The sequence below is a fragment of the Dermatophagoides farinae genome, chromosome 2 (assembly GCF_024713945.1).
Source record: "Dermatophagoides farinae isolate YC_2012a chromosome 2, ASM2471394v1, whole genome shotgun sequence".
Lineage (NCBI taxonomy): Eukaryota > Metazoa > Arthropoda > Arachnida > Sarcoptiformes > Pyroglyphidae > Dermatophagoides > Dermatophagoides farinae.
In genome coordinates this window covers 3,734,716-3,751,653 of record NC_134678.1, presented here as the reverse complement: position 1 = coordinate 3,751,653, position 16,938 = coordinate 3,734,716, and the positions used below count along the sequence as shown (strand labels likewise).

At 30.2% G+C, this 16,938-nt stretch overlaps 5 protein-coding genes across 6 annotated transcripts; 4 read left to right on the top strand and 1 right to left on the bottom strand.

The window, feature by feature from the left end:
• Positions 1 to 1,966: 1,966 nt before the first annotated feature.
• Positions 1,967 to 6,438, bottom strand: LOC124499508 (uncharacterized). The gene is made up of 3 exons (XM_047063423.2): positions 5,295 to 6,438; positions 3,105 to 4,042; positions 1,967 to 3,015 (listed from the first exon to the last, which is right to left on the bottom strand). The coding sequence occupies exons 1-3, from the start codon at positions 6,110 to 6,112 to the stop codon at positions 2,264 to 2,266; spliced, it is 2,508 nt and encodes an 835-aa protein (XP_046919379.2). The 5' UTR covers positions 6,113 to 6,438; the 3' UTR covers positions 1,967 to 2,263.
• Positions 6,439 to 7,069: 631 nt separating this feature from the next.
• LOC124500108 (nuclear RNA export factor 1) lies at positions 7,070 to 10,312 on the top strand. 2 transcript variants are annotated; one of them, XM_075728366.1, is made up of 9 exons: positions 7,070 to 7,307; positions 7,358 to 7,604; positions 7,672 to 8,112; positions 8,184 to 8,293; positions 9,029 to 9,065; positions 9,133 to 9,201; positions 9,255 to 9,406; positions 9,476 to 9,809; positions 9,957 to 10,312. In XM_075728366.1, the coding sequence occupies exons 1-9, from the start codon at positions 7,180 to 7,182 to the stop codon at positions 10,215 to 10,217; spliced, it is 1,779 nt and encodes a 592-aa protein (XP_075584481.1). In that variant the 5' UTR covers positions 7,070 to 7,179; the 3' UTR covers positions 10,218 to 10,312. The 2 variants fall into 2 exon arrangements, with proteins under 2 accessions (XP_075584481.1, XP_046920105.1); XM_047064149.2 differs by having other exon boundaries at positions 7,071 to 7,307; positions 9,867 to 10,312.
• Positions 10,313 to 10,377: 65 nt separating this feature from the next.
• RpS3 (ribosomal protein S3) lies at positions 10,378 to 11,419 on the top strand. The gene is made up of 3 exons (XM_047064161.2): positions 10,378 to 10,552; positions 10,609 to 10,833; positions 10,894 to 11,419. The coding sequence occupies exons 1-3, from the start codon at positions 10,523 to 10,525 to the stop codon at positions 11,350 to 11,352; spliced, it is 714 nt and encodes a 237-aa protein (XP_046920117.1). The 5' UTR covers positions 10,378 to 10,522; the 3' UTR covers positions 11,353 to 11,419.
• Positions 11,420 to 11,569: 150 nt separating this feature from the next.
• noi (splicing factor 3a subunit 3 noi) lies at positions 11,570 to 13,390 on the top strand. The gene is made up of 4 exons (XM_047062950.2): positions 11,570 to 11,791; positions 11,850 to 12,332; positions 12,389 to 12,766; positions 12,818 to 13,390. Exons 1-4 carry the CDS (start codon positions 11,648 to 11,650, stop codon positions 13,310 to 13,312), a joined length of 1,500 nt encoding a protein of 499 aa, XP_046918906.1. The 5' UTR covers positions 11,570 to 11,647; the 3' UTR covers positions 13,313 to 13,390.
• Positions 13,391 to 13,713: 323 nt separating this feature from the next.
• On the top strand, positions 13,714 to 16,907 carry ebi (transducin beta like ebi). Its single transcript, XM_047062949.2, has 7 exons — positions 13,714 to 14,133; positions 14,200 to 14,344; positions 14,407 to 15,286; positions 15,354 to 15,567; positions 15,630 to 15,671; positions 15,728 to 16,336; positions 16,396 to 16,907. Exons 1-7 carry the CDS (start codon positions 14,077 to 14,079, stop codon positions 16,420 to 16,422), a joined length of 1,974 nt encoding a protein of 657 aa, XP_046918905.2. The 5' UTR covers positions 13,714 to 14,076; the 3' UTR covers positions 16,423 to 16,907.
• Positions 16,908 to 16,938: the final 31 nt, after the last annotated feature.

Here is a 16,938-nt window from a genome sequence, read left to right as displayed (position 1 = left end):
AAATCAATGCAATGAATTGAATTACATTCTATAAAAAAAAGATAATAATAACAAAGTTTCGATGTTTATTTTCAAATATATGTTTGTACGTATTTTGGGAATTTTGGAAATGCCATTTGTCATCATCATATATACACAGCAAACTGAATAATTGAAAAGAATTCGATCTCAATAATTCATTAATTTTTTTTTAAATCACTAAATTTTGATGACATTCTTTCTATCATCATTCTGTACTAAAAATTTAAATTATTATTTCGTGAAACAGCGCTAATTGAGGCATCGTTAAGCGTAGTATTAATGTATTAGTTTTTCAAACGAAAACTTCAAGGAAAAAATTTGTAGACACGACTCAAATACATATAAATATTGATACAATGATGGATTCATATTTCATTCGATTTTAATCATCTCATAAGTGTAAAAATGTTGATGACAAATAATTTTTCTCTTTCGCTTACTATTACTAATTCTATATATTTATAGGTCGATGATTCTTAGTATTCGTGTGTAGAGTTTTTTATTTGAAATTTTTTTGTTTTTGTTTTTTTTCATGATAAGAAATGAAATTAGTTCTTACTTTTGTCAAGGGAATCATGTATACTTTTTTTCTGGTTTATTATTATTCATTCATTCATTCATTCATTATTCAATCGGAAAAAAACTTATATTTAACAAATAAAGGGCGACAAAGCAAACACTGAAATCAACTACACTACTTGTTTTAAAATAAACAATATAATAAAGCAGAAATATGAAAAATACAAAATTAGAAATTGAACAAAATGAAAGGCGAGGAAATAAAGATAGAAAAAAACAATTCAAATACATACAATTAAGATGTTAAAATTTTAGAATGCTAACAAACATGACAATAGCTAATTATTAATAAAATACAGTAATCAGAATAAAATTTTAGGATTATTTCGAAATTCTTGGTTCATAAATATAAATAAACTAAGATATAAATGAGATGGCCAAAATTCACATATTCAAGCTGGTCGACTTATATGTGTGGTTATTATAAACCTTACATGAGGGACCATTGGAATTGGTAAGGCAAAGAAAAAACTGTCATTTTTTCGTTTTTCAGTGTTTCAAGTATATTGTAGTAGAAATTTTCATCCTATTACTATTGTCAACCAGTTTATTATTATTATTAAAAGTGTATTGTTCATCATGTGAATTTATCTTTTAAAATTTAGAGAAAATAATGACAAAACCTAAAAACAAAAGATAAAATCTTTGTTATCCGATTTTTCATTGTTACTATTTTTTTTTAACCACAATGGATTTGCCAACAGAATATTCTAATGTGAATATTATTAATGAATGAAAAAAATAATAATATTAATATAGTGAATACACCTACCACACAACCATTGCTAACAAGATGATTAATTTATGAGATTCATTCACTATAGATATATTCTTATTATTTTTTTGTCTGTTATTGTCGTATTTCATAGGAATTTTTCTGTTTTTCTTTTGTTTTGTTTTGTCATTTTTGGCTATATGGTATGGATACACGATTATTTAATCTCAGTTTTTTCTTTTAGTTGTCAAGCTTTTAATAACTTAGTGTTCGTCATTTTTGTTCTATATACACATACATACATCTGTTCATATTATTTTTTATATTTTCAGTTGAATTAGGCTACTAAAGAAATTGGACAAGCCAACGATAATATTGATGGAGTATCAAATATGAAGATGTTTATTTATACCCGTATAACAACCCCATTTGTTGAAGATGATATGAAGAGCGATGAATCTCATTCGCATTCCAAGGAATTTCATTTTATTTTCAACATGTTTGATACATGTTCATCATACCAATATATACTTGTGCGCCTATCAACAGAGAAAATTTCGGTTTAGCTTCGTTATATCATAGACACTATCCATTTTCAATCCATTCATTTTAGTGACTATGTCCGTCAACTGCCCGTTTCGTATATATATATATCAAATTCAAAGAATTCATTTCTTATTATCATAGATCAAGGGAAAAAATTGTGATTGCAATACATTGAAAAGATTAAATGAAAAAATAAATAGAAAATAGGAGAGCAAAAAAAAACAAGGCAGATTTGTGTTGCAAAAAAAAAACTTTTGAATCTTGAAAGCGATTCACATTTGTTAATAACAAATTATAATTGTATTGGGAATTATGATGAAAATCGATTCAAGATTTTTGTTTTAACATTGTATATACAAATTTTGTCGATGTAATATTATTATGTGTGTGTGTGTGTCTCTTCTAAACATTAGTATGATTATCCATTTCAGATGATCCTGACGATGAACAATATGAATTAAGGTTAAGTGATGTTGTTTTCGTTATTGGTTCTGGATCTAGTATTTCATTCATTTGTTGTTGTTGTGAATGATTCTGTGGTTGTTGTTGCTGCTGTCGTGATTGTTGGAATGTATTAGCTCTTGTCAACAACATAATTAATTGTCCACTATGGTATCGACGACGGCCAGCTTGTGTGGTCATCAATGCTAAACGTTGTTCTTTCGTAACAAAACTATTGAAAATATTTTGGTTATTTAATGAATTTTGATGTTCAAGAAATGCAGACATTGAAATCAATTCAGATATGGCTTGCTGTTGTCCAGTAGTATTACCACTATTTGTTGTACTTGACCAAGATGCCAATGAAACAGGATTCTGGTGTATATCACTTTCGAAATTCCAGCCATTTTCCAATGTGATCGGTTGTTGATTGTTGTTTGTACGACATTTGTTCGAATGAATTTGATCACAAACAGTTGATACTGCCGGCACAGCATTGAAGACATTCGGTTTACACCATCGTAACCACCAACAACAAAAACAACAATAATTAAGACAGAAAAATCGATTCGATATTATAACACATGGATTCCAAAATAAATATTTCAACATTGATGTTATCTTCTGACGAAACATTTCATTCAACCAACAATAGATGAATGGATTGTAACAAACAGAACTCATTGCGAACCAGTGAACGATGAAGAATAAAACTAATGAAAATTCATTTAATACAAATAAAAATTTTAAATTGAACAAATTTTGAAAGAAATTTCACAAAATTTACGAAAATAAAACTTACGAATGTGATGATGTGTGATGAAACCTAGATCAGTGAACAAAACATATAGATTTAATGGTAGCCAACATAATGCGAATGTTGCCACTACCATTATCAATAATCGAATGCGTTTTCTTTTCCGTTGAAGCAATAATAAACGTTTACGCTCAGAAATTAGTCCAATTGTTTCACGACGCCACAGGAATACACCGATGTGTAAATAACAGAACGATGTTATTCCAATGGGCAGAATATATTGTGTGATGAAAGTATAGATTGTCAACCAATATTTAGTTTTTTCATCCGGAAAATTGTTTATAGTACATCTAGTCATTTCCACATAATCATGATGGACAATTTTACTGAATAGACTATGGGGAATAGATAGAATCAATGAAATTATCCATATCATTGAAACAATAGCCGATGGCGAAAAATATCTTGAACATGTCAACGATGCTGACTTGGCCATTTGTCTTGACGATGATGATGGTGATTTATCACTTAGAGACGGTGGTGGTGGTATCCATTTAATTGGACAACAGCAACAACAATATGCACAACAAAAATAACGAATATGTGATAGAATTCGTCGAAATGTTGGACAAAGATCGGGAGAGATTTTATTTAGAAAAATTCGCTGCTGTTGCCGGGGATTTTGGTTATGATGAATATTATTATTATGTAAAATAATGCTATCAATATTATCAATATTAGCATTTGGTGCCGATATCGATATCTCTACTTGATCACAATTGGTCGAAGAGGAGAAAGAATATTTAATGCAATTATTCGAACAATTTGGTCCATTCGTACAGGCTGAGCTTCCACTTTCATTAGAATTTGTATTATGATGATTGTTTTGTTTTTGATCATTATTATTTTGAGTTTTTTTACGATTATAATGATTATTTCGATACAGATTACGTAAACGAAACATTGTACGTGGATGAAAAATTCTTGAATAATGAAAGATAAAAATAAAAAATTCAATCATTTTAAATTCAAATTCATTAATCATTGATAATAAAAACTAAAAATGAAAGTAAACATCATTATCGTCATCGTCATCATTATTACGAGAAAAAGTTATTATAGTATGTGAAGTTTACATTGTAAACTTTGATTTCGCAATTTACTGTTGATTAATATTTGAATAATAACATACACACACACACACACACACACACAGAGAGAGAGAAATAATATACAGAAAAGACAAATTCTACATCGAGATCATTTGTGTCTGAATCATCAACATTAATTAATTTATTTATATTATAACTCAATCACACAAGAAGGATTTTGGAATTAACAACATCCTGATGATTTGTGTCCGTATAATTTTGCCCAATATAATCAAGTGTATTTTAAATATGCCTTGTTGTTGTTATTATTGTTTATTTCAAGTTCATATCATGAGAAAAAAAATCAGGATTCAATGTAATTCTTGGAAAAATAACATTCAAAAATTTCAATATTAAATGAATGGAAAAAAAGTTTGATTAACAAAAAAAAATTCATTGATTTTGAAATAATAATACCGATTCCATAGAATGGCAAAAAAACAAAAACTATACATCTATCGAATGGTTAATATAAATAAATGAATGAATGAATATCATCTATCATGTGTTTTTGTATAAATAAAATGATGGTCACTATATATGTCTGATGAATGTGGTAATGATTTCGAAATTAAAATCACACACAATTGGTAGACAGGAAAAAAAAATTATCTAATGAAAATTTTCGAATATTTTATAGCTTAAAGCTACAAATTTCCAATCAAAAATTTGATTTTACGTAAATATAAAAAAAACCCAATGTGCCATGTAGAATTTTCACCATGTTTATTTATCTATATAATTCATCAGGATAATCAAAAAAAAATCGTGTTTTTTCACATTTATTTGACTTTGTCAACGTTTTTTTTATAGCATTCCTCTACACAAACACACAGACACACACGCACAAATTGACAAAGAGCAAGTTTTTTTTTTATTCATATGGATAAACAAATTTTTCCATGATTGATCATTCTATTTGACAATTAAAAAACTATTTTGAAATTAAATGTCAAAAGGCAGAGAATGTAGATTTTAACTAGTATCGATAATTAATTGATCCACAAAATGTTCTATCAATGTGTTGCAGAATTTTTATTATTCATTCAAAAATTTATTTTCATATTAAATGTTTTTCACCTACTTTCGATAACGTTCAAATGCAATGATCATCATTGTCCATGCTGAGCAATAAGCCGAAACAGATTGTATAAAAGGCATCATTGTACAGATCAAAGAACCGAATGGCCAATCACGGCTAACAAAACGAACAATATTCATTGGAATATTAAATGTAGTGAGCAGCAGATCCGAAATGGCCAAATTAACAATCAACATTTTTGATGTACCTGTTCCACTTGACGTCATAACCGGTAATGTATATGATGATGAATGTTTTGGTGCTAAAAGTACTCGACAAACAAGCCCATTACCAACCAATGAAATAATGGCTAATAAAGTGTAGAAAAATATCAATAATGCATTAAATATATGACTATGAAGATTTAAATCGTCCAATTCCGGTAAATCTTCTTCGATCAGGCCAAAATGTTCAACGAATGATCCATCATCATCATTATTATCATAAGATGATCGATTTTCTAGTTCTTGATCAATAAAATTTTCATTCATTTTTTTATTCCCTAAATTTTCATAATCTGAATTAACTTCATCTATTGAATTTTTGTGATCGATAATGCTTTGATTGTGACGAACAGAATCGTTTGAAATGATATGATTTAATATGAAATTTTCATTCAAAAAATATGATATTGAATGAAAATCAGGATTTTGTCTACGACGATCATATGATTCATTGTCACTATGTTGATTAAAATTTTGTTGCTTTTCATTCGATGATGCTATCAGAATAAGTATTGATGATGAAAATGATGAACAAATATTCAGTTGGAAACAAACAAATATAGTTATCAATATGCACGACAATCTGAATAGATTCATTATATTATCTGAAGCAAAAAAAAAAAGAAAAGAAAAAATACACACAGTGAAACAAAAATTCAATCACAATGTAATCAAAATGCAGAAAAAAAAATCACTGACTATTCTAGCAACCAATTGGGTTCCAGAAAATTTTTTTTTTTGTTATTCAACTACAAATCACAAATGGAATCCAACGATGTGACAACGTATTTAAAACATGATGATGTAAGAGAATGGAATAAGATTTTTTAAGATGATTTTCATTTAACTCATCCACATATTAGACAAGTGAAAAAAAGTTCCAGAATATAACTACTTTACTGAATAAAAAAAACTAACTGACTGATGTATGCTGAATCAAGTTGCAAAGTTCCAACAAGAAAAAAAAGAGAATATTACGCTCGTGCGCTGTTCCAAGAATTGGTTACTTTGTAACGAAATATAAAAGAAAAATCATGGTCTGATCATGGCATTACTATTGACAAGAGCTGGTAGCGGTACAAATTTTGTTTTTTAAGGCATTCAACCATATGACCAAAAAGACTATTTGATAATTCACATTCGGAACTTTGAGTTTTATATGTTTCAACATAATAATGATTTACAAATAGCCGATTTTACGCCCCAAAAGAATTCAATAATAACAAATGAGATGATGATTGGAAAAAAAACTAAAACTAAAAAGCCTTCTTCATAAATCTTCAGACAATAATAATAAAGTTGAAATGAAAAAAAAAGTCAATGATTGTATTCAATTGGTCACTGGTGATTGATTTCACAATCAAATGTATTACAAAAAAAGTCATTATGTATCAATCAAATCGGATCGACAAAAATTTTTTTTTTTCAACCCATCATGGATGACCGTTACTGATATATATTGAATTTGTTACGTTTAATACGCGCCAAGTTGAATGAATACAAAAAAAATAGAATCAAATCGTACTGGGATATATGAACAGGATATGGAGCATGCATGCAGAACTAAAAAATTGAGCTCTTTATTCCAACGTCAACAAACCAATGATTTAAAAATTACAATAATTTTTTTTATTTATCTGAAAATTTAATGCCAAATTTCAATCATGATGAGTCGAAGACCTCGTCAGCAACAACAACAACAATATTATAAAAATTCACAACAGTCAAATAATAATAGAAGAAGACAAATTTATGACAATCAGCAACAATCGTATAATGATCATGATAATCGGTAATATTGTTTTATTTTAATTCTGAAATTTTAAATTCATTCATTTCTAGAACAAGCGTTCACGTTCGATTGGGTCCAAGACGGCGAAATTTACGCGGTTCAAGTGGCGGTAATTATAATCAAACATCCCATAATCGTTCTCAAAATTATAATAATAAAGATGCAAATAATCGACGAAGCGATGACGATTTTTTCAAAGTCACCATTCCTAATGGTCATAAATATGAACAATCATATATCAAACAATTACTCAAAGAAAATTTAGATGATATGGATGATGAAATAATCTTTTATAATGTAAGTCTATTGACTAAATTGTTGGTTTTTGTGTTTAAATTTTTAATTCATTTATTATTATTATTAGTATCATATTGGACAAAATAATTGTTCTTTTCATGTCAATGGTCAAGACAAAGCTGATACGTTGCGTGGCCTGAGTAGACGGATAAAAACAAAAAGTGGTCATAATTTGATCATATTAACACAAAGAACGCCCCCTCCAGTAATACAAATGAACGATCAATTCCTTGAATTCATTAAAATTGCAATGAGTTCACAATATGATCATCAAACCAATATAATGGATTTGAGCCGATTTCGTCATTGTAAACATCTCAAAAATCAAGGTTTATTCATCATGTTAAATCGCCCCAATGTTCTTGCCAACATCATTCGATTGATTAATGAAAATGCTCCCAATACCATCGCCATTAATCTCAGTGATAATAAAATACAAATCTTGGAACCATTGAAGAATTTGTCAGCTCTTAAACAATTGAAAGCGTTGAATTTGTCAAAAAACAATGTAATTATTGATTTCTTTCAAGTCATTCGCTCGCCTAACATGTTTGATTTGATTTTTTTTTATAATTATAGATAAGCAATTTTGAACAATTGGACCATATAAAACATCTTGACCTCATGGAATTGGATTTAGAAGAGAATCCATTAATCAGCAATTACCCAAGTAGTGCATCATATGTCAGGTTTGTAACATTCAGCCACCTATAATAATAATATTCATTCATTCATCATTTTTCATATGATGTCATTACGATAGAATTCTTGTTAATTTTAATGTTTTTGATGCTATAAATATAATTGCCAAATCCGGTATTTTTTCTTATACCCGATAAATTCAAAATGATAAATTGTCTGAAAAATGTTCGACAACAAAAATATTTTGTTTTTTTAGACCATCAAAAAGAATGGCTTTACAAAGAAAACGCCTATATACAAATTGTAAGCCTTTTAATGCGACAAATCCTGATAGAATTCATAATTTACTAAATTTCAAAACAATCGATCGAAATGATCACTGGATTATTGAAAAATTTCAATAGAAAAATTTACCATACGAATAAATGGCCATCATATATAAAGTAAATTTGAATTTCTATCAAAAGGTTTTGTACGCCATTATGCACGACATTTACTCCATTTTATGAATATTTACGGGTTTATTTTCCTTCACATTAATCATGATGTCGGAAAGCAATTATTATTGATTATAAAATAGCATGTCCGTTTTAAATGTTTGAGAATATACAAAAATCTTCAGATTTTCTGAAAAAAGAATGTTTTTCTTTCATCACAACAACTATGAATAGTTTTCAATTTCTAATAGATAATCTCTAAAAAACAAATTCAAATAATGAAATTTTTCTAAAATTATATTTTTTTTTAATGTTTTTCTAAAATGTATGAACATTGGTTCTTAGCGCCATACGGAAGATATTTAGCAACTTGAAAACATTGGTGAGATTAATTTTCCTAATGAAAATGCAATATTTTTTCAACATTTTATTTTTTCGATTTCATTAAGGACAAAGAAGCATTACCAAATCAAATTGGTTTCGACTTGGCTGTTGCTGAAAACATACCGGAAACAAAGGTGACATATTTTCTAAAAAATAACAACACATTTAACATGTCCATCAATTTCAGGGTTCATTCATTCCAGACGAAAGCTTGAAAACTTTTATTACTGGTTTTTTAAAAGAATATTTTCGAATGTATGACTCGGATTCACGACAACAATTGATGGTCGCATACCATGATTCAGCAACGTTCACTATAAGTATTGCTTCAAACAATTCGTAAGTCCATTATTATAATTTATTTTTCAAGATTTTTAGATTTTCTTTATCCATCCATTGCTTTTATAGCATGTATAAGCCAAATGAGCTTATAATGAAAGATTCACATAATCTCCTAAAGTTGCGCGACGAAAGTCAGTGGGTGAAATTGGTCAAGAATTCGAATGTAGACATTGTTTCATTTATGAACAAATTGCCCATTACAAAACATCATCTGGAAACGTTTCACGTTGATATACCATTTTTTAGCAAAGAATTCATCAATGTCGTCGTTAATGGACTATTACAAGAGACTTTTAAAACGCAAAGTTCATTCAGGTCGTTTTGTAGAACTTTCTTTTTGGTTCCACATAACAATGGATTCGTGATACTGAATGAAATGTTACTGATAGCCACTCCTTCGGTAATTTGTCTATTTTTTGCTTTATTTTTCTCATTTTTTTCATTAATTCTTTATCAGATAAAACAAATTAACGAATACAAACAATTGATTGACAAGGAAGCATCATCTTCTAGTAAAGATAATCATGTGAAAAATTTTGATTTTAAGCCTTCAGATTTGATGGTTACCACAAATCTTATTACAAATCAATCAACTGTCACATTTGGTTCATCAGCATCTAAATTACCAGTCACTGTTACTGATCAACGTGAAGAAATTATTCAAAAATTTAAACAAGAAACGAAAATGAATCGACAATTTTCTATACAATGTCTTGAAGAGAATGGTTTTAATCCTGCTGTTGCATACGACGTTTTTCTCAAACTCAAACAGGCAAATGCATTGCCCCCAGAAGCATTTATAGATTGAATTTGAAATCAATACAAAATTATTATTTTTGTAAAATTATATATTAAATAATTATAATTATAAAATAAATTGTTTTTTATTAGCATGAAATAAAATAATTTTTTTGTTTCAAATTGTTACTGATATTTATGAATGAACTCAAAAATGTGCTGCACAAAATATTGTGTTTTATGTGAGTGTGTGTGTGTGCGTGTGCGTTGCTCGTGCTTGTTTTGTTGGTTTCTGCTTCCTTTCTCTATTGCATGCATATTCTTCACATGTATTTTTCATCATTTCTACATTGACAAAATTCTTTATTTTCAACCATGGCGAAAGAAATTTCGAAAAAACGTACAGTAAGTATTTTTCTATATTTGATTCAATTAATTTTATTAAAAATTTGGTTTATTAGTTTGTGAATCAAGGTGTTTTTCGTGCCGAATTGGATGAATTTTTGCGCCGTGAATTGGCCGAAGATGGCTACAGTGGTCTAGATGTTTATACTTTAGCTTCTAAAACTCGAATCGTTATCTTCGCCACGCGTACACAATCAGTCCTAGGTGAAAAAGGTCGCAGAATTCGTGAATTGACATCTTTAGTTCAAAAAAGATTCAATTTTGATGAAGACAAAGTTGAAGTATGTTCAATAACGTTTCAATTTTATTTTAACAAATATAAAACCTCCATTTTTTTGTAGATTTTTGCTTTGAAAATCGCTGATAGAGGTTTGTGTGCTATCGCGCAATGTGAATCTCTACGATACAAATTAATTGGTGGTTTGGCTGTACGTCGTGCTTGTTATGGTGTTCTTCGTTTCATTATGGAATCTGGAGCCAAAGGCTGTGAAGTTGTTGTCAGCGGTAAACTTCGTGGTCAACGAGCCAAAAGTATGAAATTTGTCGACGGATGGATGATCCATTCTGGTCAGCCTAAAAACGATTACGTTGATGTCGCTGTCAGACATGTACTTTTGAGACAAGGTGTATTGGGCATCAAGGTAAAAATCATGTTGGAACAAGATTATGCCGGAAAGAAAGGGCCCAAGATTCCGTTGCCCGATAATGTTCAAATTGTTAATCCGAAAGAAGAGACACTCCCGGCATATCCTTTCTCGGAATCAAAATTAGCTGTTGAACCAACCAAAATAGCTGCATAAGAAGAATGAGAGACATAAACATTATTCAATAAAAAAAAACTAATAAAATTTTTCATTTTTTCACAAATTACCTTGTAACTGATTTTATTGGTGAGAGAGTTGCAGAATTAATTTTAAAGTTATTGATAAAAATAAAATTGGAAAAATTATTTAGATTTTTTCAATTTTAAAATGAAAAATCATGCGAGTTACGTCCTTTGTGTTAAGAATTTCATACACTGAAAAATGGATTATTTAATCACATTTCGATATCAACAATTTTAGCCATTCAATTCACCTGAAAATCTTATAAGAAATGGAAAGTTTTCTCGAAGATCATCGACTTTTGCATGAAGAACGTGAAAGAATCGAAAATGCAATGGTCCGAGAATTGATTGTCAAAAAGACCACTCATCGTGAGCATATTAATTCCGATCATCATGTCAAGTATTTACTTGATGTAAGTATTTTGACCATAGAATTCTATATGTCTGACTAATTCTTTTTTATTTCTACAGAAATATATTAATGTTACCAAACGTATCATTACAATGTATGATGATAAAACTGGTACAATTAAATCAGAAATTGCAGCTATGCAAACAAATGAATTTAACGAATTTTATTTACGATTAAAGAATGTTAAAGATTTTTACCGAAACCATCAGAATGAAATAGCCATACCTATCGGGGCCGAATATGAGAAATTTGTTCAAGATCGCGAATCAGATATCAATTTAGTCGATTTTACCGACGAAGAAGGATATGGCAAATTTTTAGATTTAAATGAAAATTTTAACCGATACATAAATTTGAAAGGGATCGTTGGAACAAATTTTTCAAAGATTGATTATTTAACTTATTTGAATACGTTTGATCGGTTCTACGATATCCCAAAGGAAAAAAAATTTCATTCCGGATATGAAAAGTATCTTGAATCGTTGAATGAATATTTAGAACATTATATTGATCGTGTCAAACCTTTACTTCCAACCAAAGACGTAAGATAAATTTCATAAATATAAATTGTTGCAATTAAAGCTGATTTTTTATTTAGATTGTTGAAAAACTTAAAGAAGATTTCGAACGTATGTGGGCTAATCATCAGGTTCCTGGCTGGCCAAAAGAAACAAGTGGAGTGTTGTCAAATACTGGAGCGCCATTGGATCTGCAAGCATTTAATTCATGGGAAGAATTGGCTTCCCTCGGTTTAGATCGTCTCAAGTCTGCTTTGATTGCATTGGATCTTAAATGTGGTGGCACATTAGAAGAGCGAGCAAAAAGATTGTGGCAAATTCGAGACAAATCACCAGATGAAATAGATCCAAAATTATTTGCAAAGCGTAAAGGTTTCTCTATGGATCCTGAAAAACAAAAAGCGATTGCTTTCATGGAAATTTTAATCTATAAATATATAGATATTCTAGATGAACAGGTAATCTATAAATTGAACATAAAAATAAAAACTTATATTATACATGTTTAGCGGCAATCGACAAAAGAAAATGTGCAACGAAAACAGGCTCGTACTGCTGGTGAACGTGAAGAATCGGATGAGGAAGTTGATGAAAGTGAACCTGAAGAAGAAGAAGAAACTGATGTCATTTATAATCCTAAAAATTTGCCACTAGGTTGGGACGGTAAGCCTATACCATATTGGCTTTACAAACTTCATGGTTTGAACATCTCCTATACATGTGAAATCTGTGGTAATGCCATTTATAAAGGACCAAAAGCTTTTCAAAAACATTTTGCTGAATGGCGTCATGCACATGGTATGCGCTGTTTAGGCATACCAAATACGGCACATTTTGCTAATGTAACGAAAATTGAAGATGCATTAGCCCTATGGGAGAAATTAAAAAATGAAAAACATAAAGAAAAATTTCAACCGGCCAATGAAGAAGAATATGAAGATAGCCAAGGAAATGTAGTTAATAAAAAAACCTATGAAGATCTTAAACGACAAGGATTACTTTGAAACAATTAGCATTAAAAATAATAAGCTAATTGGTATTATATTTAATTTAATATTAAAATTATCAAATTCACATTTTAATATACTTTGATGATTCAACATTACATTTATTTTCTTTAATCACAAAATTCAAACATTTAATCGATATTAACAAATTTACAATTCAAGTTAACATTTATGTTACCAAAAAAAAAAAAAAACATTTATGTTACCAAAAAAATTTTTTCCTATAAGATTATAATTGTTCTTCCGTGGGCTGTCACCCAAATATGAATGTGACATGGAAGTCTAAAAATTAACAAAGAATATTCAGCTTGCAACGTATGAATTGGGCATCCATGGTCTAGTTTTCAATTAGCGGCTGCTCAAAAACACACAGCTACTATCCCTTTTTTCTTTATGGACTTTGCTGGGTTTTCGGGATGGAGGCACAAGCTTGTGTGTGTGTGTGTGATGGTTATGATTGTTGGGTATTGTTTTATAATAATCGGCTCGAAAATTATAACTAAGTTTTATTTTATTATATAATTTTGTTTAATTTAAAAATATTAATTGATAATTCAAATGATGAAAATCTGACACAATCTGATAATTCTTAATATCAATCCGATCAATGGATATATCATCTGTAAAATTTAAAAAATTCATTTTATTCATTTACCGACATCATCATCTTGGATAATCGAACATATTTTTGGGATTGCGTGCAAACTTTTATCTTCTTACAAAATTTGATTTGATTCCATTCTCTTTTCGAAATTAAATTGATGATTCATAATTTCATCAATCGAATCATTAAGATCATGAGTTTTACTTCGGATGAGGTATTTGATTTCTGGTTTTTCTCATTCCTGTTTATTTAATCATATATTTTTCGTACTTCATGTTAGATTAACTATCTTATTTATCGATATCTACAAGAAAGTGGATTCATACATTCTGCTTTTACATTTGGCATCGAATCACATGTGAGTCAATCGAATATAAATGGCGCCCAAGTTCCACCGGCAGCATTAATCTCTATCATACAGAAAGGTTCGATCATTTAACTCTTTAAATATTTGATTGTTTGATTAATATTTTTAATTTTAATTCAGGTGTACAATACACCGAAGCAGAGCTTTATGCAGATAATGATGAAGGAGGCGAGAGACAATTTGAAGCAATGTCATTAATTGATGCCGTTACTCCTGAATTTATTCATAGAATACAATTATCACGTTTGGAAGCAAATAATAACAGCGGAAACGCTAGAAATGTTCCGAACGGTACTGGGCCACCAACCACATCAAATTCAACTTCCAATGCCAACAACAATAGCAGCTGCAGTAACAACACAAACAATGATTCTTCGAGACCAAGCGATGTTGCTAATAATAGTGGTAATACAAATCAAGATTCGGTCACGAATAACAATGGCCTTATAAATTCTGTGGTTCAAAATGGTATGGCCAATTCTACTCAAAATGCCTCAAATAATTCTGCAATCAAAATGGAAATTGATCATTACTGTTCAATGACAATGTCCAACAATCCGAATATGGCTCCTATGAATAACTTACCACTTGGCAGCGGTAATCAACAACAAACTAATTCAGGAGCTTCTCATTCTGGAACACCACATAATTTTTCATCCGTGAATAGTACCCAGCAGCCAACACCCTCAACAAATTCTGTTCCATCATCATCGGCTACATTAGCCAATCTAAATTCGCCTGTAATAGCTTCATTAAATATTGGGAATAATAATCTCGGAGGAGGAACTCAACAGATACCACCAACTGTCTCGGTAAATGATATCGATATTCCTCAATCAAAGGCAACAGTACTTCGCGGCCATGATTCAGAAGTATTTATTTGTGCCTGGAATCCTACATCCGATTTGTTGGCATCTGGATCTGGTGATTCAACTGCTCGAATATGGAATATGGCTGATCCCGGAAATCATTTAATACTCCGTCATTGCATTCAGAGAGGGTGAGTGTTAGATGACTTTGAATAATTATTTGACTTGAGATGGGCCTAATCTTTTAAAAATTTACAGCGGCACTGAAGTACCTTCAAACAAAGATGTTACTTCGTTAGATTGGAATTCGGATGGAACTTTATTAGCCACAGGTAGTTATGACGGTTATGCGCGCATCTGGACAACCGAAGGCAGACAAGCTTCCACTTTAGGACAACATAAAGGCCCGATATTTGCTTTAAAATGGAACAAAAAAGGAAATTACATATTGAGTGCAGGGGTTGATAAAACGGTTTGTCAAATTTGGTATCATCATAATATTTCCATTTTAAACAATCTTTTTTTATTTTACAGACTATTATTTGGGATGCATCTTCAGGCCAATGCACTCAACAGGTATAGATAAATTAGTATTCTAGAATCTAGATTGTTATTTAATTTGATTTGTGTAGTTTGCATTTCATAGCGCTCCGGCATTGGATGTTGATTGGCAAACAAATTTTTCGTTTGCTTCCTGTTCCACTGATCAATGTATACATGTTTGCAAATTAGGATTGTCTACACCTGTCAAAACTTTCAAAGGCCATCAAAACGAAGTTAATGCTATCAAGTGGTGTCCACAAGGTCGTCTTTTAGCATCATGTTCGGATGATATGTCATTGAAGATTTGGTCGATGAATTCGGACACACCTGTGCATGATTTTCAAGCACATCAAAAAGAAATCTATACTATTAAATGGTCACCAACTGGTCCAGGCACGGCCAATCCCAATTTGAATCTTATGTTGGCTTCTGCTTCGTTCGATTCAACTGTTCGATTATGGGAAGTGGAAAAAGGAACCTGTCTGAATACCTTGACCAAACACAACGAACCAGTATATTCGGTCGCATTTTCACCAGATGGTCGTTTTCTTGCATCAGGCAGTTTCGATAAATGTGTACATATTTGGTCCACACAGACTGGACAATTGGTCAACTCATATAAAGGTACCGGAGGCATATTTGAAGTTTGTTGGAATTCTAAGGGAGATAAAGTTGGAGCTTCAGCCTCAGATGGATCCGTATGTTAATCGTTTTTCATTAAATATGTCAAATTGCTAATATATTTTTCTTTGAGCAGGTATTTGTTTTGGATCTCAGGAAATAATTGATTATCAATTGTATACCAGAAATATCTTGAGTGACAGCACTTGCGAAATATTTCTTGTTTTCAATTCTCAGCTTGTAAATATTTTATTCTCTTCAAATATTACCGGCGAATAATTTGTATAATTTTCAAACTATTAATGCTACTCAAACTCTCACTCTCTCTATTATTTACACAAACATTACCAAAACATTCAATGTGTGTATGCGTGTGTCAATTCGAAATCATCGACATCCTATTTTATATTTTATTTCGCCTCCATATTAACTACAGAATCTATTTTACATTTCCAACATTTTATACAAAAACAACAAAACTCCTAAAATGATTTAATCTATTTTGAAAGGGTACAATTTTTTTCTCAGTTTGGATTGCTTCTCTGGAAGAATCATTCATTTTACTCAAAACCCCATTTAGTTTCAGCTCAAACTTGAATGAAAAATTATAATTTTTTGGAAAAAAAATAAAAGGAATTTCACACTATATACACATCTCTTGCCTCAAGAAGGTAGATTA